Consider the following 24,154-nt stretch of genomic DNA (forward strand, 5'->3'; position numbering starts at 1 on the left):
ACATTTTGTTAGCATGTATCATGTCAAATTAAATAAAAAACGAGTGAAATTTAATTATAAAACAGTTTAAGCTGACAATACTCAAGTCAACTTCCTGTATTGACAACAAGAGTATTTAAATTCACACACAGGGAAAAAAGGGTTTAATTCTTCGGTGGCTTTTATTGGACAAAGCACCTTTCTACTGCAACAGTTGAGAAATGTCTTTTCCTTCCATTAGTACAAAACGAGTCTTACAAAAAGGAGCATCTTTGAGAGTGTTTGGGGTACAGCAGTGCAGAAAAGTTGAAATTATGAATGAATTGCAGTTCACATGAAGAAAAAACAACCTGATAAGATCTACTGCTCCTGGGCTGTTCTTAATGAAAACCACATCTGAGAGTTCAGTTCATGCGCAGCGACAGAAACGGTGTCAAACAGAAACTGATGGAAGCGACTGCATCTGTTTCCACTCCAGATTACCCCCCCAACAGCAGTAGATCCTCTCCACTCTGTTTAAATAGGATCCCCCATTTTTGGACAAAAAACAGACAAAACAAAAGACAAACAAAACAGATGAGGTAAACAAACATTTCTACGGCACGGTCCATCTTTTGTTTCTGTCACAACTTCCTAAAAATCCAGGTTCCTTTTAAAATAAATCCCATTTTTCCTGTTCTGCTGACATTTCTGATCCTGACATTCAATAATAGATTGTGTTTTTCCAATTTTCCTAGTACAGATAGTAGTGATGGCTCAGGAAAACAACAGAAATGCCCCTTTTGACCCCTCCCCCCCTTTTGTAAACAAATGAAAAGTCTGTCCCTCCCATGGGGAGTCAGACGCCGGGGTCTGCCTTTTCCGTCTCCAGCGGCCCACTGATGCACAGTCTGAGCAGTTTCTGAGCTTACAGCTCATCCTTCACCGCGTCCGGGCTTTCGTCCTCCTCTTCCTCCAGTTCAGGCTCCTCTCCGTCTTCTTCCTCTTCGTCTTCCTCCTCCTCCTCCTCCTCCTCCTTGTCCTCTTCTTCATCCTCATCTTTCCTCTTCTTATCCTCCTCCTCGCGCTTCTTCCTCTCCTCTTCGTCTTGGCTTTCCTTCATCTTCCTCTCTGCATCCTGAAGGGAAAAAAAAAAAACATGTTAAAAACAAAAAAAAAACCTGAAAAAACAAAAGAGGGAATTTTCGGAACGTTGGAGCTCCGATTATGGGATTGGTACTAAGGAGCAGGCAGATCACCGTTATGTTTAGTCAAGTCTCAGAAGGAGTCGTGTCAAAACAAGGTTAACCGGAGATTCCACTCATCTTAGATGTCATCTTCAGCATATTAAATGAGACGGGTTAATGTGATGTCATCCCAGCAGCAGGCAGTGACCCTCAGCTGGAAAAACGTCCAACCAAAACAGTCACCTTAGTTTTGCCCCAGGTGTCATTGCCCACTTCCTCTGCCAGGTTGGGATCATTAGTAATCAGGAAGTTGTCAAAGATGGTACCCGACTTCACCTACAAAAAACAGAAGCCAGAGACAAAAGGTCAAAGCCGGAGCTTTAATGAATCAGGTGAAGCTGTGGAGTCGCCGACGGCCGACGTTTACCTGCCACAGGTCGAGCCCGATCACGCCGATGCTGTCGTATTTGTAGATCTCTGGGTCGGCCGTGTACTCGGGGTTGTCGATCTCAGGATGGATCCACTTGCCCTTGTAGGCGGGGTTATCGATCTCTCTGGCATTCCAGTCGCCCTGGGACAGCAAACCGGCACAGGGAAAACTTTTAAAGCGGACTGAATTTAAAGTGTTAATCAAATTAGAGATTCAAATTTTAATCTGGAAAAATAAACTCTGTTTAATTCAGGACAGGAAAAGCAAACAAAAATTGGTGATTAGTCCAAAGTATAAAGGAGCCTTGATTCCCTTTTTCCAAATAAACTGCCCTTCAGATGAAACCTGACCTTCGATGACGCTGCATACCTTATAATCCGGGTTAGCAATCATGGGCGGCTCCCATTCTCCGTCCATCTCATCGTCCCAGTCTTCGGGCTTTTTGGCATCCGGATCAGGGATGTTCTCAGGTTTGTCCCAATCCTAAAGACCACAGATTAGAGCAGACACAATGCTTTGTAAATACCGTAAAGTAACACGGCAAACAAAGGGATTTGGGAAAAGCCGAGGTACCTCTGGTTTCTTATCGTCTGGATCAGGAATCTTCTCCCGGTCATCCCAGTCCTCTGGCTTCTTGGCGTCGGGGTCTTTAATCTTCTTGGGTGGAAGGAAGTCCCAGTCTTCCTCCAGGTTTCCAGACTCCACCTTCTTGTTGTCGATTTTCACCTCGTAAGTGTTGTCGGGGTTAACGACGAGTGTGTACAAATGCGTGAACTCGTCATCCTGCAGAGAAGACGGTTGGTGTTTGAAACGGAGCGCAAAGGCCGAGTTGAGATCAAAACCTGTCAGCTAGTCTCAGGGTCTCACCTTGCACCTGATGTCCTTGTTAATCAGATGGTTTTTGCCCTTGTAGTTGAAGATAACGTGCACTTTCTTTGTACCCGGGCCACAAATATCAGGACCTAAATGAAGAAGAAACAAACCCATCAAGAGAAACATGAGCATTTCAGTGGGGGAGCAAAGGATGAACCCTCTCCTTGTTTTCTTTCCTGAGGAACAGCTCCCGGGTACATTTGACCCGGAGCACATTTAGTTATGCAAAAGAGTGATGAAATAAAAAAAGTCCTCCTAAAAAACATTCTTTAAATCCAATCATGAACTTCTTTAGCAACCATTTCAGTAACTTTAAGGCCCACAGATCATGAATCAATGGGGATAACCAAGCAGCCAGATGTGTGTGTGTGCACGTGCACACACACACATCTGGCTGCACGTGCACACACACACACACACACATCTGGCTGCACGTGCACACACACATCTGGCTGCACATGCACATACACACACACACATCTGGCTGCACGTGCACACACACACACATCTGGCTGCACGTGCACACACATCTGGCTGCATGTGCATGTGAGACAGAGGTGTTTTGAGTCTCATAACTGTAAAAAAGCAATTAGCGACTTTCACGCGACTCTTTAGGTTCTACTTTGAGCGTCGGGTCAAATTGACCCAAGCAGTAGCTTTGTAATGAAAGAACATTTAGGGGGTTTCCAAATATATTAACTTCACCATTTTCCTCTACATGTCGATTTCACTAAACAAGTCAAGCAGAAGTTTCAAAGGGAAAAGTATATATTTTTATATTTTGGACGGCAGTTTAGCTCAGGCGGCAGAGCAGGTCGTCCAACCACCGAAGGGTTGGCAGTTCGATCCCCACTATCTCCAGCCAGCTGTCGCCCACCGAGCGCGACTAGTCTGCAGCTAAAGAAAAAAAAAGTTTTTGATGGGTTAATTTGACCCAAAAAGTAGCTTTGTACTATAATGATGGAGGGTGGGTTTAATAATGTTTTAAATAAAGTATTTTCATTTTATTTGTTGAATAGGCCAAGCAGAAGAAGTTTCAAAGTGGAAAGTATTTCTTTTTAAGTTTAAAGCGGGTCAAATTGACCCGATCAGTAGCTTTGTACTATATTGATAATAGATTGAATTTATTTCATCTGTCCAATAAGCCCAGCAGGAGACGTTTCAAAGTGGAAAGTATTTCTTTTTAGATTTCTAAATGATAAAAGCGGGTCAATCTGACCCAGAACACAAGAGGGTGGAGTACATTTTCAAATTACCAAACATGATGTTGTACACAGAGTCTCCGTGCATGTCCTCCTGGTTGAGTTCAGAGGGGAACAGTTTGATGTATCCTCCTCCACAGTCGATGCTCTGCTCGTGTTTCACGGTGAACTGGATGACCAGCGGCTGACCCTTGTTGCTGAAGTCATCAAACCGGGCCGACGAGGCGTAGAAGTGGGCATCTTGGCTCGTCTGCAGGCCTGCAGGAGGACACGGAGGACTTTCAGCTGCCACGCATCAGGAGCGGCGTCAGCTCCACAGCGTTCCCCGCTCACCTTTATCTTTCTCGCCGTCTCCGTAGAACTTCCCTGCAGTCAGGACCAACTGGCCGTAGTCCGACTTGTGCTTGGATTCTATCCAGCGACTCTTCCAGGCATCTGCAGACAGGTTCAGGGTCAGCTTTGCACCAAACAGGGAGGGATGAACCTGAAGCAGCTTCTCATGCTGCATTGGAGCAGGTGCGGCACGTGCGCGGGGTCACGGGGTCACTCTTAAGTGGGGTTTGTGACTCCTCATCCATGGGAGGAGGAGAGAAGGGGGGGGGGGTGACAAAAGCTTAGGATGGGGGGGGGGGGTCCACACATATCATGAATGTAGTTCAAAGATAAGACAATGTTTGTCCGAGGAGGAAATTAGACATTACTGATCAATTTGATATCTAGAGACAAAGACAATAAATTAATAAAAATTAATAAACCCCCCCCCCCCGCAATGATTTACCAACTCGTGCACGTGCAGCACCGTGGGCACAGCCGAAAACGTTCCGGTCATAATTCAGAGGAGCTTACCGCCATCCTCGAACTGCTCTCGGAAATAAACGGAGGACTCGGCGAGGACAGATGTGGCACAAACGGCCATCAGCAGCAGCGACACGGCAGTCATGGTGGCGACGTGGAGAAGCGACCCCGCGGAGAGAAACCCGCACCGAACACGCGCGTGATTAACGGATAGTCTGATTTCCGCCCGCAGAAGCAGCGGCGTCCGTCCAGCTCGTCTGCGGTTGTCTCACAGCGAGCAGAAGAGACACCGTCGCCGCTCTCCTCTCGCCTCAGAACAGATGTCTGAATCTGATTGGACGACGGCTGCGGGGCTCAATAAGGAAATGCCGCGGAGCTCAGCCAATCACAGGAGAGAGAGTATCAATGATCGTTGAAGTAGCCAATAGGAGAAGACCACGCAGTTATTTAATGCACGCCCACAAAGTATAGACTGATGGTCATGGATGCGTCACGTCTAAAGGACAGAAAAAAGAGAACATTGGAAGGAAAACTGAAACTATCACATCAAGTAACGAAGAAGTAAATCAAATTCTGTTTATACATATTTCAAACGTTTTGTTTATATTAAAAGGTTTTGTCATTTTGATTAATTTCTCTTAGTCTTTTTCTTTTATGTTTAGATTTTGATGCATGTCAGCTGCAAAACGATGGCAAAGATTTAAGTGGTTTCATTGTTGTTTCTTTATAAAAATCATGTTAATTTTTTTTGGATTTGATGAATCTTGGATTTAATTTTTGGATTTGAATACATGAGAGGAAAAGGACTCGCTTAAGTCATAATGATAAAAAAACTCCATGTTTCTGGCATTTTAGTTCAGCAGGATGATCTTATCTGACACTGGGTGTACTTTATTTTGAAAGGAACTTAAAAAGTAAAGGAAGTCATAAGGATTCAGTGTAGAAAGATTCAACACGATTATTCTATTGTAATATTGAAAAGCAATATTTTGTAAACAAATGGCTTTAATGGCCACAAAACATACATAAAGTGTATTTTTCTTTGGGAGAGGTGAGGTTTTGTGGCTTTGCTGCGTTCTGGTCAGTAGGAAACTGGTCCATATGGCTCTTCTTCTTTCATTTTACAAGACTTTTTTTTTCTACAATAACTAAGTAATAAACGACAAAGTTCAGACACATGAACATCTGATGTGTTTATAAGTCTGTTATTATTGATATAACTCCTTATTCTAAAAAAAAGGTTTCCCAGCAGACCTTTAGTTATACCAATTTGACATCTGGACAGACTTTGACAAATGGAATTTCAAACGGGTTGGTGCTGCTGAAAGTTTACTAAAGATAATCATTTAAAACATTCATATTTGCTATTTCAGGTAATGTGATTTTTTAAAAAATAATTCATGTAATAAAAAGGAAACATATTTTCAACAGAGACATTTATTTTGTAGCTCAATACTGCGATGTGTTTTCCCAAACCTGTAACGCTCATAAAGGAAAAACAAAGTGGAGGGACACTGAACCAAAGTAGTGGTGTGTGTTAAGAGTGCAAAGACAGCAGCAGGGTTGTGTTTGCAGACGGTGTGATCCCCTCACACGCTCTGTCAATGTCCAAAAGTCCACCCATGGTACAAATCATATCAATAACTAGATATAACAATGTTTTAACATGCAGTTTCACAAAGATTTTATAAAAACACGCATCTTTATGAAATAAATACTGTTTAGCACAGCTGCTGGGTGGAAACCTCCACCAGGCAGATGAAGCAGAGCAGAGCAGCCGCCCCTCATCCTCCGTCTGTGCGGATCCATGCTCAGGTCAGGCTCCTCCCCCCTCCATCACTGAATCTGAGAGGCAGCTTTGCCTCGGGGGGGGGGCAGACCTCTTTGGGTGGGGGAGGAAGGTGTACAGAGCGGATCAGAGAAGACACACCTTTCGGCTTTGCTCTGGTTGCAGATGGACTAGTGAGGGAGGCCGCCGCCTCCTCCTGGTCTCTCCCGTCTGTTTGTCCGGATCACGGCAGGAAGAAGTTGATCCTCTGTGGGATGGACTTGCATCCTTGGGCTGAGAACAGTCTCTCTTCTTTGGGGACATAAAGCATGGCTTTGGCCACCTCATCCAGCGTTGCTTCATCGGCGTCGATGCCTCTGGCCGCGTAGGCGTCCCGAGCGCAGAGCTTGACGTGGCGGTACTCCAGAGGCAGGAACGGCACAAAGAAATCAATCAGGTGTCCGGACATCAGCTCGCTCTGAGCAAACCCACCTGGAGGACAACACCAAACAGACGTACAGCAACACAGTAATGGGGATTGGTCAATGTTTTCAGTGATGGCAACAACAAAAAGACTTCAAAAACACGATTCTGAAGCTCCTAAAAGAGAAAACAAACCCGAAGAAAACACAGACATCTTCCAACTAAACCTGCTGCAAACCTTGAGAGTCCATCGTTTCCGCCCGCAGGCGATGCTCCAGGTCTTCCATACCGATGTCCTCCCGGTTCTGACCCGAGTGCCAAAAGTCCAGCGCGACATCATTGATGGCTGCTCCGCCGATGTTACTGTGGAAACAGCAAAAAGGCGTCTCCACAAATATCTTTGAAGAGAGTTAGCGGGAAAAGAGGCTCATCGGTTTTGTTGAATGGGGGGGGGGGGGGGGGTGCTCATTCAGGTTCGTTGAGACGATGAAGCTGCATCTTCTGACTGGAGACTCGGTGAGTCACAGCCCCCCCCCCCCAGCCTCTGCTGAACGAACCGTTGAGCCGTTTCACCTGAGGAAGAGGAAGATGGCTCTGCGGTAGGTGACTCCATCCACGTTGTCATAGTGATCCATGTAGGGCTTGATGGCATCGATGAAGCCAGGATGAAGCTTTTCCGCCTCGTCAAAGATGAAGAGCGTCTGCGGGCAGCGCAGCACCATGTCCCGGATGGCCTCTCTAAGCTGGCCCTGGATGCAAACAGAGGAGCACATTTACAGAGTTTGAGGTGAACAGAACCAGAAGGAGCTGCATTTCCAAAAGAAAATGCAGGGTTGGATGCTACATAGCTGAAGGAATTATTAATTATTATTTCTCTAATTTATTTATTTATTGGATACAGAGACACATTCCTGTCAACATGCCAGAGTTACCCAAAGGGCTATTTTACATCTGCAGTCCCTGTAGATGTTAAAATCACCCTAAAATTATCTATTTACATAACATTACGTTCATATATTAAATACATTCAGTAACCTAAAGGTAAATTCACGATAAAACAATCCAAAATCAGACAAATGTATGAACATATACACACATAGAAGAGGAGGTTTACTCAGTGTTACCAAAGATAAAGTGAAAACAGCACAATAAGAACAAAGATATTTTTGTGAAAAATGCGAGAGAGAGAAAGAGAAACGCTTTATAGCATATTCCACCAATTAGATTTGCAGTAAAGGCGAAAAATAAAAATGGGATTGGATGAAGGATACAGCCTCCATCCAATCTAAAAGGCACTAAATTAAACACTTTTTAGAGAAGTAATCAGATCTTTTTGTTTAAATATTTCATCAGACTAAACCTTATCAAACCATCACTAAATAAATTCCACGTTTGCAGACGGTGGCAGTTTAAAGGTTATTGGGAGTCTGTGGCGTTTTTGAAGTCTGGACAAATGCCACATTCCACAAATCCATGTCCAGGTAAACATGTGACTAAGCAGGTGAGGAGAACAAGTCCACCTCGGTCCTGGCGCTGAGCCGTGGAGGCGGGGCCAAGCGGGCTTCCAGCATCTCACCTTGTACGTGTCCACCAGTCGGGCGTGGGGGAAGTGGAACGGGGCGATGAACAAACGCACGCACTCGCTCTTCACGCCGTCCCGGTACAGGTTCTCAGCAATGATCCGGGCCACGAAGTTCTTGCCGGTGCCGGACCAGCCGTGGAAGGAGAGCGTGAGGGGTTTGTTGGATTCTGGGTGGTTGACAAATCCCTGGATGGCTTTGAGGACCACGGATTGGACGAGGTGCTGCCCGTGGAGTTTGGTGTGGAGGTCCTTTGCCAGACCTGAGCGTGGACAAACAAATGAAACCACGCAGTGACATGCCTGAACGGAACAGATGCATTTATCTGAAACACATGAAGCAACGCGCCCTGCAGCAGACTGGCACCCCGCCTTCATCCAGCAGTGGCTGGGATAGGCTCCAGCAACCCCATGACCCCGAAAGGGGTTCAGAAGATGGGTGGATGGAGCAATGTCATGTAATTTAATATATATTCAGTGTGATCTGTGACTTGTTTAGTACACATAGCCGTTTGGAATTATCTGGAATAAATTGGATGATAATCTGGAATTAAAAGGATTATTTTTTAATTGATGGTTTTTGCATTTTGTGTTGTATTTCATGACAACAGTAGAGAACTGGTACTTTACAAAAAAGCTAAATGAAACTACATAAAGCAGTGCTTCTCAATTATTTTTTGCCAGGCCCCCCCTAGGAAAAGAAAATGTTTCGCGCCCCCCCTGACCCCCCCCCCCATAACCCCCCCCCCCACACACACACACACACACAGACACACTCGCGCGGTGACAATACATCAGGTCAGTATCTATAAAATTTGTATACCTAAAATTGTATCTTTTAACACTAACAAAAGAAAAAAGCAAAATAAATCCACTTTCAACAAATATTAACTTTATTTAGCCACAGAAACCCTGTTCTAGTCTAAAACAGAAAAGAAGCTGAAAGTACCTGAAATAAAAAAAATCTGTCATTCCTTATTTAAACTAGAAACATTTTGACCAACTGAACCATTTGATGCTGAAAAAAATAATTCAATCAATAAATAATATTAAATCTAAATTGATCTGAAACATTAACACAGCAGCACCAATATATTTAACGTTTTTAGTCTGAAGAAATAGGTAAAAACGTGCTGATTTTTTTTTTCTAAATGACGGATTGTTTATTTCTGATCTCATAAAAGTGCAGCTGTTTTCCTGCATTACCTGCTGTCTTTATGTCTGTCTGACACCAACTAAACCACAGGCAGACAAAGAAAACATGGATGGAAAATAAAGACACGTCATCAAAATGTCTACAATAGTTCATAAAGAATGACATTGTTAGCATGAGCTTAGGAATCTAAGGGCAGCGGTGATCTTGGGCAACAGGCAGCGGTAGCAGTGGTCCGCGTGCCCCGATTCCCCTGGCAGACAGGGCCCACACCACCCCTCCCCTTTCGTTCTCACTCGCGCAGCCGCGGACAGACAGAACAGACAATAGGAACCGAATAGTGGACCAGATTATTTTCCAAGCACTGAGCCGCTGTCACCGCTGCCCCCACGTTAAATTTGCGCACCGGACAAACCTGTGCCTAAAACCGCCACCACCGCGCGCCCCCCCTGGCATCGCTTCGTGCCCCCCCCTGGGGGCGCGCCCCACTATTTGAGAAGCACTGACATAAAGTGACATAAATGAAGCTTTACATGAACCTGCCATTACATGTTTATCTTAATAAGATTATATCTGAAACAAGCAGTAAATATTAAGATAAATTACTTCACAATATCTTGTACTTTTTTATTGTTTCCATACACCAAACCACTGAAATAAAGTGCTCATGTTTGCTGTATTGCTGAAATTGTAAAGGTTCTTAATCAGCCAGCTTTTCTACATATTTGGAATAAATAGTTAAAATCTAAAGATGATTCAAATGGTGACAAATGCGATAGGCTAAATCAAATCAAATCAAAATTTATCTCTATAGCACTTTTACAACTCAGGCCACTCAAAGTGCTTGACAGAAAAACAATCAAATTTAAAAACAAAAGGACAAGACAAACAAATATTTAGTTTAAAACCCGCACAATGCCCCCCTCCCCCCACACATAAACACACATACACACACACACACCATGATGAAAAAAGTGATAAAATGATGCAATGTAGAAACTGGGCTTTATACCGAAGTGGGGAAACGATGTTTTGGGGACATGTCCACATCAGTGACCCCCCCCACCTCACTTAAGTTCACTGAGTACACTACCACAGGACCCCCCCCCCCCCCCCCCCCCCGGGTCTAAAGTAAGGGCCAGACCTGGGAGATCCCACTGCAGTGACCCCGTTCACTGAGAAGGGTCAGTCACTGATGTGGAGGATCCCTCTGAAGAAAACACTGGAGCTCTAAAACGTCAAAGGAAGAACATTTAAATAACCAAATAAGTACATAAATAAACCTAAGAGATCAAATGATGTGAATACATAAAATAATATTAAATATCAAAGCTAGATTAAAATCATAAGATAAATATGAAGGCCCCAGAGCATAAAACACGGATGAAGCGTTCAAACCAAAGCTACCTGTGATGTTGTTGGTGACCCTGCAGTCTCCAGACTCGCAGCACTGACCCAGACTGCAGTACCACCGCTGGAGGAGGCTGACGGAGTCCTGCGAGAGGCCGGCCCACAGGTCCCTGCTGGGAACTGGTCACAGGCGGACCGTCAGCGGCGGAACCGGGACCGTTTCGTGTCTTCATGCCTTACCTTGCAGCGAGGCATCGTCCTGGTGTGGCTGGCAGTCCCCCTCCCAGATGTTACAGTAGATGTAGTTGAAGTAGTAGGCGGAGACGTTGCTGATGCTGTCCAGCTGCAGGAAGTGGGCCTCTGCGGACAGCGCGCAGATCAGCGCCAGCACCCGCCACAGCATCGGGGAACGGGGCGGTCCGCGGCGGCGGGGACGACACGGGGCAACCGCTGCGGGGCTCCGGCCTCACATTTATGGGGCCGCTTCATTCACCGACGGCCTGCTCGGCGAGTGGGCGTCTGTCTCCGCCCCCCGAGGCTTTTATAGATGTGCCGCGTGATTTCCTCATCCGATGAGGCTGGCCCCGCCCACCAACTTCCGGTTGCAGTGAAGCTAAAGCTAGGCTATCATAAGAGGTTTACCAGCGGTTTGACATCTTTAAACTTGAACGGGGCATATTAGCCGCAGTAATTTCCAATAAACGTACAGAAAATTAACAGTTGCTTAAAATCGAGCTACATCTTTAAGCCATGTTAACGTCTCACTTCTTAAGAAAACTAGCTGTCATGGGAGATTATAATATCTATAAACCTCATGGTGACCAATTTACATCATCCATTCACCAACATAAGACCGGAAGTTTATTCTGAATGAAACCAAACACAAAGTTTTCTTATACAAAGTTTATTAACGTTTTATCCACCAGAAGAATAAACAGGAGAAAAAAAAAAAGACAGAATTGTGGAGTTTCCATAATGTTTAAGGCGTTCACAGCAGCAGATGGATGTCGGCCCGGTTCTCCAGACCCGCTCAGGTTCAGCACCGTCTGTGGAGCAGAGTCTTTGTCACTTCAGAAACTACAACCATAAAAAACAGACGTTCCAACACCTCAACCTCAGACAAAAATGGAACGGTAAAGGGTTATAATCAGCAGCAGTCATTTGGCAGAATCGTTTCATCATCGGTTGAAACCTTTATTGACAATATTTTGATGGAAAACTTACAGGTTGGTAAACTTTATTGTGCCCATACGGACGCCTTCGTTTCCAGAGGGGGTGAATCCTGGAAGGAGAAGCAGCAGCATTAAGTCAGAACGTGCTGAGCAGCATCTCAGACACTGACGCACACCGACCAGGTCAGCTAGAGCTAATATGAGCCTTCATGACAGAATCCGTCTCAACTTTGTCATCACACAGGTCAGCTGTACAACAGCAGCTAAAAGCTGCAGCTTTAACACATCAGATGAGACTAGAACAGATCTAGAGGATAAACAGCACCTCTGCATAATCCAGGAGTTCCTACTTACTATAATCGATGTTCTGAACAGGACGTTTCAACGATCTTTTGGATCTGCTAAAGAGAAAAATCAACCGTCAATTTATAACCAAACCAGTGATGGTTCTTTAGAAATGAAAACTCATCCAGATCAGAGAATTCTGTTCATATCCTCAACTGGATCAGAGACCTGATTCACACTCATCCTGTCTGAAATGACGTCACTGCTGAGCGACCCCATCGCAGCTCTTACCTGGAGAGCCGCCAGACGAGTCTCCTTCCTGCCTGGAATGACACGAAGCAGGCGTTAATAAAAAAAAAGGATAAAGCGTTGAAGACGGAGACGAAAACTTAAACTGACACGTCAGCTAGGAGCGAAAGACAAGTTGTGTTCTTCACGGTGTAATCTGCTGAACTATGCTGTCATCACTGTGTCAGACACAATAAAACCTATAAATTCATTCAGACTCACCTCTACGTGGGCTTCATGAGATTCTGAAATAAAATAAAAAAAATATAAATTTTACAAAATGCAAGATGCATTAAGATGGCGTCAGTTTTGAGGTGGATGCATCAGTTAGGAGCGAAAGACATGATTGTTCTTCATTGCTTATCTGCTGAACTATGCACTCATCACTGCATCTGAACAAGTCCAAGTTCTGCGAGTCAAGGAAGACCTCACCTGCAGAACCGGAACCAGGTGTGTGCTGGGGTGGAGCCTCACTGCCACCTGCGACAGAAATCATCCCGTTACAGCGCAGACAGAAATCCAGACACATGCTATTCAGTTTGCACTGCATCAGAACAAAAGTCCTCTTCACTTTTCTCAGAGAGATTCCCATTGTTTCACAACAAAATCATCATCAACAGTTGAGTCAACGTTCAAACGCTTTATAATCTGCTTATTACCTTTTTAGTCATTGGAGCCGCTTCAATGAGGCCTAAACACAAGAGGGAGATGCATTTATAAATACAAAGAAGCGTCCAAGTGCACAGTAGAGATCTGTAATGATTGGTGCCTCAGAAATGTTAACATGGTGGTGTTATTATCGTCATCCATCTAGTCGAGAGTAGCAAATAATTGTCATCACGGCATCATCTCCACAACAGATTTATGCTTCTCTGAAGTGTCACCGTAATTCAGGAGGTTAACATTCAGCGCAAAGCCTGATGGGAAACCCTTCAAAGAAGCAAAAGCTCAAATCTAATCACAGATGGAGCAAAGCTACACTTTACCTTTGAAAAGGTTAACCAGGCGTCTGTATTCTTCTTATAAATCTGTGGATGCAGATAATTCTATTAGTTTGATGCAGTTCCATTTATGGCAAAGGAGCTTATTTGAAGGTTAGAAGCATCAGTGTATATAGTTTGTCAGAAATCACTCCTGTCCACTACTCTTACACATTAATCATCACTGACTTCTCCACGTGTGAGAGACAGAAACCCTACATGGAGGACAGACCATACATACCTGCACATGGATGGACAGGGCCGCAGCAAGGCCTGCATTCTGGTCCTAAGGCGAAACACACCCAGCAGTTTAACATTTCACAAGTTCCAACTTTAAAGTTCTTATTCTTTTTTTTTAGAAAAAGAAAAGAAAAAAAACTAACTTACCAGCCACAACCAGGGGTTTCCATCATTTCCAGCTTCAACAGTACCCTATAATTTACAAGATTAAAGTTAGCATGCATCCCGCTCAAACGTGCACAAATAGTGGGGTTTAGTCTTTCATCCCATGTCAGAAATGTTGGCGTTACTTCACAATGACTCAGATGTCCCTACCAACACTTATTCATCATAAAACACGGGATAGAAAACCGTTAAGGTGGGAATAAATTAGCGGGTTAGCTAGCAAGTTAGTTAGCTATTCCACGTGCTTAAGGCCTGTCTCTGTAAACTCCGGCAAAACATGACAAAAGTTCACAATTTGGCTCATTATGGAAATAAGAAACACTAATTTAGAAGCATCTAGAAAAACTTAAAGGCAAAAAAAAAATAGGGGGTGAGAAAAAAAAACAGACAAACTATACACACCTTATCACCACATGAAGCGAGGCGAAGAATGAGAGAGAGCAAACGCTGCTGGACTTTCTTATATACGCTGTCGCAAAGGCTGATGGGAAAAAAGTAGATCCTGGAATTCCGCCCCTGCCGGTCAACTGATGAATGACAACTGACAAAATTTGATCAAAAAAAAACAAGCCTGACTTTTAAACCAGCTGTTTTAAACAAGTACAACAATAATAAATTATTTTATTTTCTTAAAAAAATTGAACTTTAATGATCAATATAACTTTTGTAAGTTAAAGAATAAAAGTTGGGGCACATCTATTTTTTCTTCATTACTTAAGACAAAGTACGTTTTAATAAGGCAATCTCAACGTGACATTCCTCTCCTTAAATGCAACATTATTTTACATGAAGAATTTGAAGGCCTTCAACTAACATTGTTATTCCTGTGAACAAATATACAGTTCATCCAGTTTGTCTTTGTGAATTACCTTCAATTCTCCCCCAAAAACCAAATGTTGCAGTTTATTTTCTTGTGGTTTTTACTCCTTTGTAGTTTCTGACAGCGACAGGAATGCTGCAGTGAATATGGCGTTAGTTTTTATTTACTACTTGTACCATGTTAACCGTATATTCCCAACAGGATTCCACTTTAACAGGAAAATGTTTCCAACTAGAAAATCATTCAGGATTTCTGAAAGAGGACAAACAAACAGGAAACTCAAAACCATCTGAAAGAAGGACTGAATCTTGCTGAAATCAACTCATAGAGATTTAATATTATTAATCATTAAACAGGAGAGTTGATACAATCAAGGCTTATAACCAGAAGGAAATTTAAAAAATACATTTGTTTGGATTGCTCTCTATTAGGCAATACTGAGAAGAATGGCAAGGCCTCTATTCAAATAGTAACGTAAAGACAGAACATGAATGGAAAAAAACCTGACAGCTTAGATTTTTGTGAGAACTTATCTCAGTTGGCTCATTTCTGAAGGCATTTTTATTTGTTTATTGAACTAAACTCACTTTGCTGCGATCACTGCATCCAATACACGTTTAGAAGCCCCTTCACCTGATTCAATCACACCTCTTTTCATAAAGGCCAATTAAACGACGTTCAAACTGTAAACAGAAACACCAGGAGCGATCACTTTGTACTCATATTCAGGTGAGCTGCTTTCTCCATTTTTATTTCTCCATAGTTCACATTTATTTGCATTTCAATCCTTTCTGTGGCTTTGTATAAGAAATGAAATAACGCTTTGCAAAAAACACGACCTAAGCGACTCCTAACCTCAAAAACATTCAATTAAAATGGAAAAAAGAAACAAAAAAATGCTTTAGTGATCGGACTGAACCAGCAGAACGCAGTCTGGCGAACTCCTGGCGCCATGACAGTGAACTGAAAGGGTTACTTCAGGTCCCACCAGAAACATGAAGGAGTGAAGTGGAAACAAAAGGGAGGCTTTCCAAGACCCACCGAGCAGGAAAACATCAATCTTTTTGTTCAGAAATGCCTTTAGATAACATGTGCAGATTAAAGTCCCTTTGCTTGCAGCCTTCTTTGGTTTAAACAACCGTAATCTGATCCGCTTCTCTGACTGGAATCCGTCCCATCAGGAGACGCCTTTTGATGCCGCCGCTCAAGTCGGTCCTTCCGTCAGGAAAACTCGGAACACAAAATAATGCCAGGAAGGCGACAGAGTCTGGAATGGGAACAAAACTTCCACAATAAAAGAAAAAAAAAGGCTGAGTGGAATGATTCCTAAAGACGAGTATTTTATACTATTGCCAGAAAGAGAGGAAAAAAAGCATCGAAAATAAGAAAGAATATATATTTATATTTCCATCATATGTATATTTATATATATATAAACATCAGTTATAACTCATTGCAGGCAAAAACTTCTTTCCCGCCCCTTTAGGATTCATCGGCCCCCCCATTGTAAGGCCATCAGACTCTGGCAGGGAGAAGCAGCTTTCTTTCTTTCCTTCTTTCTTTCTTTTCTCTCTTCAGTCGCCAGATTCCCTGAGATGTAGAGCTCGTTTCTGTTTGGATGAATCACCACAGCCCTCCTGAGCGAAAAAGGCTGTAAAGCAGACAGTCAAATCCGGGGGGGGCGTGTCAATGCGGACATTTCTTTTTTTTTTTTTAAAGCCAAATCTCCGGTTGACCAGGAAAGGTGGCCACAAGACAGCTTGAATAAGAGGAGGAGCTTTGCTAACATTTTTCTTACATCGGTGATGCTTTCATTCATTCCCATATTGTTTGACAGTCAATAGCAAAGCAGGAAAAACGACCAATCGTCAGTAAATCCAGGGAGGGGGGGTTTGCAAAAGAGTTCTTATGAAGACTCTAGTGTGTGCATTTCTGTATGCATATGTGTGGGGGCCTCCTGGGATCCTCTCAGGGCCTCTGACTGGGGAGTCTCTTTAGGAGGGGCTCATCGTAGACCCAGCACTCCCCGTCTTCATGGAACAGCTACCAAAAGACAGAAATCACGATCACTCATCATCAAATCTAGTTTCATTTTTGTTAGCGTCTTATGCCTGAGTCACAACTGCCCTCATGGGGGAATATGGGCTGCCAGCGGGTGGAAAATAGGTAAAAGTGTTTAACAGACAGGGGGACCTGCGTGTCCCAAAGTGAAGGAAATCTGACAAGTGTGTAGTTTGTGCGGACATCCTACGGGCACGTGCGTGTTACGTGCACATCCCATGTCTGTGCATTTGCGTGGGGTCAGTCAAGGGCCAACTTACTGAGGACTAGTGTGTGGCATTAGAACACCAAACGAATGTGCATTTAGCTCCCATTATCCTCACATTTACATTTACCACACGCATGACAATGGGACAGTGTGCCTCTGGGAAATGAAGGGACAACTCAGAAACCTGCAACACCCGACAGGTCAACGCTCGGGCGAGGGCACGTGACTCAGGCATCAGTAACCTGTGGTCTGACAGTTTCAAAGATCCACTCCCATCATCTGTGGATCATTTTCAAAGCTGCCAGCTGTCTTTAAATGATAAATATGCCGCTTTTATTTAGTCAAAATCTAAAAACCCAGGTTGTTTTCTAGGACACAGTTTCTGGAGAGCAGCAGCAGCTCATTAGAGTTGAAATGAGCAACCCCGACCCCCCTTCCCTTCTTCCGGTGTCTGTCCCAGAAAAGCTGTTCCTGCTCCTGATTCACAACAATTTGAATAAAGACATACTCCGAAATGCCATTTTGAGCTTCATTTTCTCCATACATGTTCTTCATCATCAGAAAAATGTTTTCATCAATGTTTCTGTTCTCCAGCGGGGAGAAAAGCTCACCCTGGTCTCCCACTGCTGCTCCTTCTCCTTCCTCTCTCTGGCTTCAGCTCTTTGTTTCTCCTCCAGTCTGTGTTTGGCGTCTGTCGCTGCATCGATGTCCTTCAGCTTCAGGTTCACCGTCACGTCTCTCCACAGTCTGTGGACACAGAGAAACCCAAATCCAGCGAGTTTCATCTTTTTGATGTAACCGTTTGTAACCGTTTGTCCGCTCACCTCCGGGATTCAAAGTCCAGCTGGTCCTCCAGCTTCCTTACTTTCTTCTTAACGGTCCCGATCTTCTTTGTGTCTATGAATGCCGTGTTTTCCTGCGCTCACAAGCATCATTTGTGAGTTAAATGATGAGATGGAGGGATTTTCAGGAAGAAAGGAAGGACTCATTTCAGTAAATAGGATTAAACTTCCCACATAACAGTCATTTACTTGGGCTAAATGAATCAAAAACATAAAGGTAAGACGGGGATCTTCACTCACTCCAGTGGCCCATTTGGCGTACATCACTCCATTCCATTCTCCCTCAATGGAGCAGAAAGACTTCTTGTCGTTTGGAGCACTGCAAAAGATGCAGCCAAACACGTTTGACATTTTATCACAGCACGAGCTTGACCCTGGGCGAGCGGACGGACGCGTTGGCCTTACAATATGTCAGCGGTGATCCTGTGCTTCTTCCCACCATAGAAGGGTTTGGTGTGGAAGACGATGTTGGCGCTGTAGCCCGACTTGGAGCAGGAGATGTTGCACTCCCCGCCCAGCTCCACCCACGGCACCGTGAGGATGGACCTGGACAGACGGACAGACTGGGGTCAGAGAGGCAGACCCAGCACGCCGGCGAGCGACGGCGTGTTTTAGCCCATCAGCTACCTGCCGTATCCGTTAGGGAAGGTGAGGATGTAATGTTCATCGTGCTCCAAACAGGACACGCAACCTGCAGAACAGCAGCAAACATTCAGGACACCTGAGCAGCAGCCAAACGACACAGACTCGTCCGATTCAAGTACCTTGACCAATGTTGTGGACTCCAATCGACATGCCAAGAAACTTAGACTTGGTCCAGATGTGAGCGTTGAACTGGATCTTCCTGTTTAAACACTCTGCGTAGAATGCAGAAACTGCAGAGAAAAGGAGAATAAACAGATGTAAACACCATTTGATGTGGCAGAGGACCCATCCATCATATTTAGGAAATCCTCTGCAGTGTTGGTGATGCTGTCCTGCTCTTTTTCCAGAGAACCGGCCCCTGTAGCTTCTACCAGGTGAAACTCACCTGATGCAGGTAATCAGGGCTGGAGCTGTGGATCATTGATCCGGTTCACCAACGGAACACACATGAGCCCACCATTCTTACTATTCAATATATCATCTTTGAAGAGTTGCTATTTGTGTGAAAATGTATTTAATCCCCATCATTTATATGTTTATGTAGAACAGCGAATCGTAATCGACAAACAGATAAATACACAAAGATTTGGAGAGAAAGAAATGATATTTATCATTTGAAACAATGTCACTAAAAGCTTTTTCTGTCAACTTCTTCAACATTTAACAGCAAATCCTGAAGATGTTTTTCCATCCTCCAAGTCTAGATGACCACAGTTTCAGTGGATCAAGAAGATGAACGACGACACACAAACACTCGCAGTCTTTTCCATCTAAACTGACAACAGACACGTTTAATAAACCAACTTTTTTTAACTCTAGTGGAAATACCAAAAAAAAAGGTACCTTTTTTTGCTGCTTCTGTCGCATGACGTCACATAAACGATCACAACATCTTTGTAGTATTCGTCATTTCATATTAACTGTTTTGTTTAAATTAAACTATCGACAATGTGTTTAGAATTGATGTCAATAAACTGAACTTTAGTCTCATTTTTTGGTCATTTATTAAAAACAATTGATAGTTTTACTCCAGTGACAGATGCGGTTTAATCCGTTTGTATTTCAAAAATCCAGCATTTTTTTGCAATTTTAGAACAATGACTACATGACCTGAAGTGTATTTTTTACTTTTCTATATTTATAAAGAATCTGGAGTGTCAGAAATAATCAGTCAGACTTTGAGGAACCGATAGCAAACGCGGCGGCTTTGGCATTCAGGTGTGAAGACAGACAGGTGGAATACTCACTGGGGGGGTGGTGAGACACCTGTTCAGCCACAAAACACACACTGTTGGTGGAAGCCCAGGGAACTGGGCCGTCTGATACGGTCTCCTGAGGGAGGACGAGAAACAGAAAAGCTTTCCCATCAGAAGTTCTGCACGTCTGCCTCAGAGGCGTCTGCCTCAGAGGCGTCTGCGCTCCTCACCGTGTGCTGAGCGGGCTCCTCTGCCCCACTGGGCAGATCCCAGTGGCAGTAGAAGACTTCCCCCAGAATGGGGTTGTAGGGCTTCTTGGCCACTGAGCCTTTCCGGCCGGCGTGGAACGCCGAAAGGTACCATTTGACCACCTGAACCATCCGCTCTCTGGGCTCTGGCTGCTCGGCGATGCTTCAGAGGAATCAGAATGTTAGCATCATGTTACCTGCAGGAGGGAGGGGCTTAAAACAGGCAGGTAAATGCCATACATACCTTACAAACAAGTCCGGATGTGCAAAGAAGTCTGCGTACATTTCTAGCAGAGATCTCCTCTCGAGGATGAAGGTGGGCAGGACCACCTGAAAACCAAGAGTCGGAACGGCTCAGGAGGAGAGAAACTCCGGAGGAAGAGCGATGGAGAGGCTGCTCACCTTTGTGAGGTCCATGCCCAGACGAACTTGTGAGAGCAGATGCATGATGACGCTCTTGTGCTCTTCCACAGACTCGCCCTCCCCGTCGTCATCGCGGTCATCATGGCTGTCAAACTGATCTGGGAGGAGAGCAGACGTCTGACAGTTCCTCATGTGGAAGACGCAGTCTGATCATCTTCTGATGTAAAAGCATTCCCTGGAAGGTTTGAGCCAAAACCCTGGAGCCATTTCTAGGACTTAGTCTCTGCAGAGCGGCAGGAGTTCATCAGAAACCACCCGGAGGTTTCTCTACGTCGGTAGTCTGGGTTTCCAGGCCGCGGACCGGTTTAACGTCGGACCGTATTTCCCCGGACCGGTCCGAACGGAGCAGCAGTTTCCGTTTCATATTTTTACATTCATCATGTTTGTTTTTACATAAATCCTGATTTATTGTGTATTTTTTCAACACAGGAACATTTTCTGAGCTCAAGTTTCTCAACAAAAGTCTGCCTAATTCAGCTTTGCTGTAGGAAAATTCATAAATGTCCTTTTCACAAGTTTCCACAAATCAGCATCATTTGTTTATTAAATCTTCATTTGGTTCAAACTTTAGTCTTTGTGATGAAGATTTTCCCTTTTACGTTAAATTGGATGCTAACTTTAGCCGTGTCCAGCTTTTAATAATGGATAAATAAAGCAAAAGATCTGGGGCCTCATTTATAAAACTTTGCGTAGGATTTGCGTCAGAAGTGGCGTACGGATGAAACATAGGACGTGCGTACGCACAGAAATATTCGGAGTTATAAAACCGTGCGCACGCACATCCTACGCATCTTTCCCTAAATAAATCACAACCGATTCTAAATGCTGCGCAGCTTTAGCGGCTTCATGACACGCCCATAGTTGCCCATAAATAGTCCGTGAAACGCCCACAAATTAATATTCATTGATTGCGAAACCATGCCAAACACGGAGAGAAAATCAAAAAAACGTAACTTCACTCAATGTGAAGTAGAAGTCATCGTTGGCGAGGTGGAAAAGAGGAGAATAATGTTGCTTGGAGGGCACAGTGTGGGCATTACTAATGCCAAAAAGGCACGTGAGCGGCAAACGGTGGCAGACGCCGTAAATGCTGTAGCCTCACAACCTTGGACCGTGGCCGAAATAAAAAAGAAATGGTCGGACATCAAAGTCAAGGCAAAAAAACGTCTAGCGCTGAACCCCCCCCCCCCCCCCCACACACACACACACCCGTGTCTGCCACGGGTGTGGGGGGGGGACGACACCGGAGCTGACACCTCCTGATGAGAGACTGGCGACAATAATTTGGGAATCCCTTTTATTAAGTGGAGTGGTGACTTAGGCGCAGGGGGACACCGACGCGCCAGATACACCGGGTGACCCCCCCCCAAAAGCCCGCAGAGGAAGTCGGAACCGGCTCATAAGCCACTCGTCCTCGTTGTGCGTCATTACGCATTGTGATGGAGCATTTTATTTCCATCTATTTGATTGCATCTGACAAGCAACCGATGTCGGGAATAATCGACGTGGAAATGGGAAATTGTTCAGCGCAAATGTAATTTCTTGTTGCTTTCTGAATGGTCGAGACATTCGTTGTTTTATCAAAAATAAAACAAACTAAAGGCATATGCATGAATACCATAATTCCGTACCTTATGAAGAAATGTTTTACTATGAAAACAACTTTCCCTAGTGGACAATTAATGCATCTCTCTCTATCTATCCATCTATCTGTCTGCTCCTATATCTGCTCCGCCAGACGGACACACTGACGGGAATATCAGTTTTGTACATTATTTCGTTCTGTTAACTATATTACTTATGAGGATGAATTACACAACATGCCAATATTGCAGAACATATTTCACTTTTCTTTTTGCAAATAAGTGTTCATTTGAATTTCTGTTGTAATTTTCGTTTGATTTTTTTTTGTTTGTTTCCCTGCTGATCGATCAAACGGGTGTTCGTGTAGGCTGTTGATTGTAAGACTTGCTTTGTGAAGTCTTCATGTTATTTCTGAGAGGCAGTATTGTCATTTTCACTTTCACGTGTTTCTTCCATCTGCCGACGGTGTCGCCATTTCTCATTTCATCCGTTTTTGTGCGTACGCCTGGGTCAGAGCGTGAAGGACCGCACATTTTCCCGTCAAGTTTGCTTTTTATAAATCTCAACTATTGCGTAGAGAGTGGCGTACGCCTTCTTTTGTGCGTACGCAATGTTTATAAATGAGGCCCCTGGTATTTTCTAAATCTAATAATAAACGTGTGTCACTCGCTGCTTTTCTATAAATGCAAAGCAGCTTGTGGTCCGTGAACGACTGTCTGAATTCTTCTGTATTTGGAGGAAAACTCCTGGATTGTCTGTAAACAGCAGCTTCATGTTTCTTTTCTGCCTCTTTTCTCCCCAAACCAACTTTCCAGATTCGCTTTTGTTTGTTTTTCATTTGCATTTTAGCGTCGCTCTTTTAACTTTGCAGTCCGATCAGCCGCTTAAAGTCATGTGACGCGTCGAGACACGGATGTGGTGAACAGAATCCGGAAGTTTTTCAAAATAAAACTTTCTTCTGTATCAGAAAATAAACAAAAGGGAATAATCTAATCAAAGTTTAGTGTTTGCTTTTATTTCCTCTTCCGGTGGCCCGGTACAATTTGACCCACGGACTGCCCGGGGGAGGGGGGCCACTGCTCTACGTCTTTTTAAACGGCATTTTTTCATCTGCTCCTGATTCACATCCATTTCAGTAAAGTAGTACTCAGACATGTAATTTTAAGCTTCATTTTCTTTCTAGATGTCCTAAATCATGAGAAAAATGCCACAAGAACCTGATAAAAACACCATTTTTATCAGATTGGGTCTCTGAGTAGGAATGACAGGAAGTAAAGTGAGCTGAAACGACCGTCTCTGAATCTTTCTAGATTCTAGCCGACGACACACAACCAGGTGAACGGCGCGCGGGTCACCTGCAGGGTTCTTACCTGCGTCGGTGGTGCCATTGGACATCGATGAGTTCAGGGACTCGGTTGTGTTGGGCCGTTTCAACGTTGATTCTTGGCTAGCACCAGGCGAGGCTCCAGGAGGCTTGGAGGGACTGAAAGAGAGAACGATTTCCCCGTGAAGGAGCTCATTTCTTTGCGGTCTGAACAGAATTGCCCTCCAGAGGAGCGCAGCTGAAACGTATTATTGTAGGACGTCCCCCGCTGGCTCTGCGGGGGGCAGGAGGTGGGGCAGATGGCGGACTCACTCTCTGCAGTGTTTGGGTGAAGTGGTGCTCTGGTAAAACTCGTCGGCATCGTAAAACTCGTCCTCGCTGGAGGAGTAGGAGAAGTCTGGCACGGACCGGGAGGGCAGAGGGATGTGAGCCGGGGAGGCAACGCCGCTGCTGGTGCCGGACGGCCCGCTCCCTGAAAGGCAGAACACTCTTTGTGATGACCAAAGCATCTCTGCGCAGGTGCATTAAGCCGCGTTTAACCTGGTCGGTGCTTCCTCAGCGCCGACTAATGACTGCACTCTGAGTGGTGCAGCCAGAATCTTTATTGCACCGCGCAGCGTTTTGATGCTGCTGCAGCAGCTTCCCTCTGCTCCTTTAATTGACCTAATGCTCACCGACACGGAGCTAAAACATCATTAGGATCCTCAGCATTTTAGTTCCTCATACTGTTAAAAGAATAGAAAAGATCTGGAAAAAACTCACAATATGAAAAAATAAAAAACCTCTTTGGACAGATAGTGAAGCCGACTGCCTTAATAGATCTGTTCAGTTGCAAAAGTCAAAACCTTCAGAAACAAAACACATTTTTATCAATTGTGCCAATTTTTCCAACCTTTTTTCCTGAAAACTAATTTTTCTGCAATCTTAAATGAAATTTCAAAATAAAGCATGGCAA

The 24,154-nt window shown here is 44.3% G+C and overlaps 3 protein-coding genes and 7 non-coding genes across 15 annotated transcripts in view; all 10 read right to left on the minus strand.

Moving 5' to 3' along the window:
- Window positions 1-142: 142 nt before the first annotated feature.
- LOC101162115 (calreticulin) lies at window positions 143-4,772 on the minus strand. Its single transcript, XM_023954580.1, has 9 exons — window positions 4,497-4,772; window positions 3,984-4,085; window positions 3,705-3,908; window positions 2,443-2,537; window positions 2,149-2,358; window positions 1,945-2,058; window positions 1,573-1,716; window positions 1,389-1,481; window positions 143-1,096 (listed from the first exon to the last, which is right to left on the minus strand). The coding sequence occupies exons 1-9, from the start codon at window positions 4,588-4,590 to the stop codon at window positions 887-889; spliced, it is 1,266 nt and encodes a 421-aa protein (XP_023810348.1). The 5' UTR covers window positions 4,591-4,772; the 3' UTR covers window positions 143-886.
- Window positions 4,773-5,864: 1,092 nt separating this feature from the next.
- Window positions 5,865-11,392, minus strand: tor3a (torsin family 3 member A). Its single transcript, XM_023954581.1, has 6 exons — window positions 10,959-11,392; window positions 10,776-10,898; window positions 8,213-8,478; window positions 7,210-7,385; window positions 6,875-6,999; window positions 5,865-6,705 (listed from the first exon to the last, which is right to left on the minus strand). Exons 1-6 carry the CDS (start codon window positions 11,119-11,121, stop codon window positions 6,458-6,460), a joined length of 1,101 nt encoding a protein of 366 aa, XP_023810349.1. The 5' UTR covers window positions 11,122-11,392; the 3' UTR covers window positions 5,865-6,457.
- A 437-nt stretch (window positions 11,393-11,829) lies between these two features.
- Window positions 11,830-11,905, minus strand: LOC111947412. The gene has a single exon (XR_002873240.1). It is a non-coding gene; the product is annotated as a small nucleolar RNA SNORD47 (small nucleolar RNA).
- Window positions 11,906-12,568: 663 nt separating this feature from the next.
- On the minus strand, window positions 12,569-12,652 carry LOC111947415. Its single transcript, XR_002873243.1, has one exon. It is a non-coding gene; the product is annotated as a small nucleolar RNA snR60/Z15/Z230/Z193/J17 (small nucleolar RNA).
- A 126-nt stretch (window positions 12,653-12,778) lies between these two features.
- LOC111947414 lies at window positions 12,779-12,858 on the minus strand. The gene has a single exon (XR_002873242.1). It is a non-coding gene; the product is annotated as a small nucleolar RNA snR60/Z15/Z230/Z193/J17 (small nucleolar RNA).
- A 147-nt stretch (window positions 12,859-13,005) lies between these two features.
- LOC111947420 lies at window positions 13,006-13,085 on the minus strand. The gene has a single exon (XR_002873247.1). It is a non-coding gene; the product is annotated as a small nucleolar RNA SNORD79 (small nucleolar RNA).
- Window positions 13,086-13,229: 144 nt separating this feature from the next.
- On the minus strand, window positions 13,230-13,308 carry LOC111947418. Its single transcript, XR_002873245.1, has one exon. It is a non-coding gene; the product is annotated as a small nucleolar RNA SNORD24 (small nucleolar RNA).
- Window positions 13,309-13,563: 255 nt separating this feature from the next.
- LOC111947416 lies at window positions 13,564-13,633 on the minus strand. Its single transcript, XR_002873244.1, has one exon. It is a non-coding gene; the product is annotated as a small nucleolar RNA SNORD75 (small nucleolar RNA).
- A 314-nt stretch (window positions 13,634-13,947) lies between these two features.
- Window positions 13,948-14,026, minus strand: LOC111947413. Its single transcript, XR_002873241.1, has one exon. It is a non-coding gene; the product is annotated as a small nucleolar RNA SNORD74 (small nucleolar RNA).
- Window positions 14,027-14,980: 954 nt separating this feature from the next.
- The window catches only part of osbpl9 (oxysterol binding protein like 9), a 34,637-nt gene continuing 25,463 nt past the window's right edge, over window positions 14,981-24,154 (minus strand). For all 6 annotated transcript variants that reach the window (XM_004068371.4, XM_004068373.4, XM_011474562.3 and 3 more), the window contains 13 exons: window positions 23,512-23,671; window positions 23,246-23,358; window positions 20,271-20,389; window positions 20,113-20,198; window positions 19,851-20,031; window positions 19,672-19,756; window positions 18,544-18,654; window positions 18,407-18,470; window positions 18,185-18,325; window positions 18,020-18,098; window positions 17,762-17,853; window positions 17,549-17,684; window positions 14,981-16,711 (listed from right to left, as the gene is read on the minus strand). In XM_004068371.4, the coding sequence (XP_004068419.1) occupies window positions 16,637-16,711; window positions 17,549-17,684; window positions 17,762-17,853; window positions 18,020-18,098; window positions 18,185-18,325; window positions 18,407-18,470; window positions 18,544-18,654; window positions 19,672-19,756; window positions 19,851-20,031; window positions 20,113-20,198; window positions 20,271-20,389; window positions 23,246-23,358; window positions 23,512-23,671 (1,442 nt within the window). In that variant the 3' untranslated portion in view covers window positions 14,981-16,636. The remainder of the gene's footprint in view (window positions 16,712-17,548; window positions 17,685-17,761; window positions 17,854-18,019; window positions 18,099-18,184; window positions 18,326-18,406; window positions 18,471-18,543; window positions 18,655-19,671; window positions 19,757-19,850; window positions 20,032-20,112; window positions 20,199-20,270; window positions 20,390-23,245; window positions 23,359-23,511; window positions 23,672-24,154) is intronic.

This window comes from Oryzias latipes, chromosome 4 (genome assembly GCF_002234675.1).
Source record: "Oryzias latipes chromosome 4, ASM223467v1".
In the NCBI taxonomy this organism is placed as follows: Eukaryota; Metazoa; Chordata; class Actinopteri; order Beloniformes; family Adrianichthyidae; genus Oryzias; species Oryzias latipes.

What these genes read in the sequence shown, in the direction of transcription:
- LOC101162115 (XM_023954580.1), bottom strand. Translation starts at nt 4,590, where the DNA reads ATGACTGCCGTGTCGCTGCTGCTGATGGCCGTTTGTGCCACATCTGTC. An exon ending in AGAGCAGTTCGAGGATGGCG is followed by an intron (nt 4,086 to 4,496) that starts GTAAGCTCCTCT and finishes ACCTGTCTGCAG; the next exon opens with ATGCCTGGAAGAGTCGCTGG. An exon ending in AGACGGCGAGAAAGATAAAG is followed by an intron (nt 3,909 to 3,983) that starts GTGAGCGGGGAA and finishes GTCCTCCTGCAG; the next exon opens with GCCTGCAGACGAGCCAAGAT.
- tor3a (XM_023954581.1), bottom strand. Translation starts at nt 11,121, where the DNA reads ATGCTGTGGCGGGTGCTGGCGCTGATCTGCGCGCTGTCCGCAGAGGCC. An exon ending in GACTGGTGGACACGTACAAG is followed by an intron (nt 7,386 to 8,212) that starts GTGAGATGCTGG and finishes GTTTGCATCCAG; the next exon opens with GGCCAGCTTAGAGAGGCCAT. An exon ending in GCCATCTTCCTCTTCCTCAG is followed by an intron (nt 7,000 to 7,209) that starts GTGAAACGGCTC and finishes CTGTTTCCACAG; the next exon opens with TAACATCGGCGGAGCAGCCA.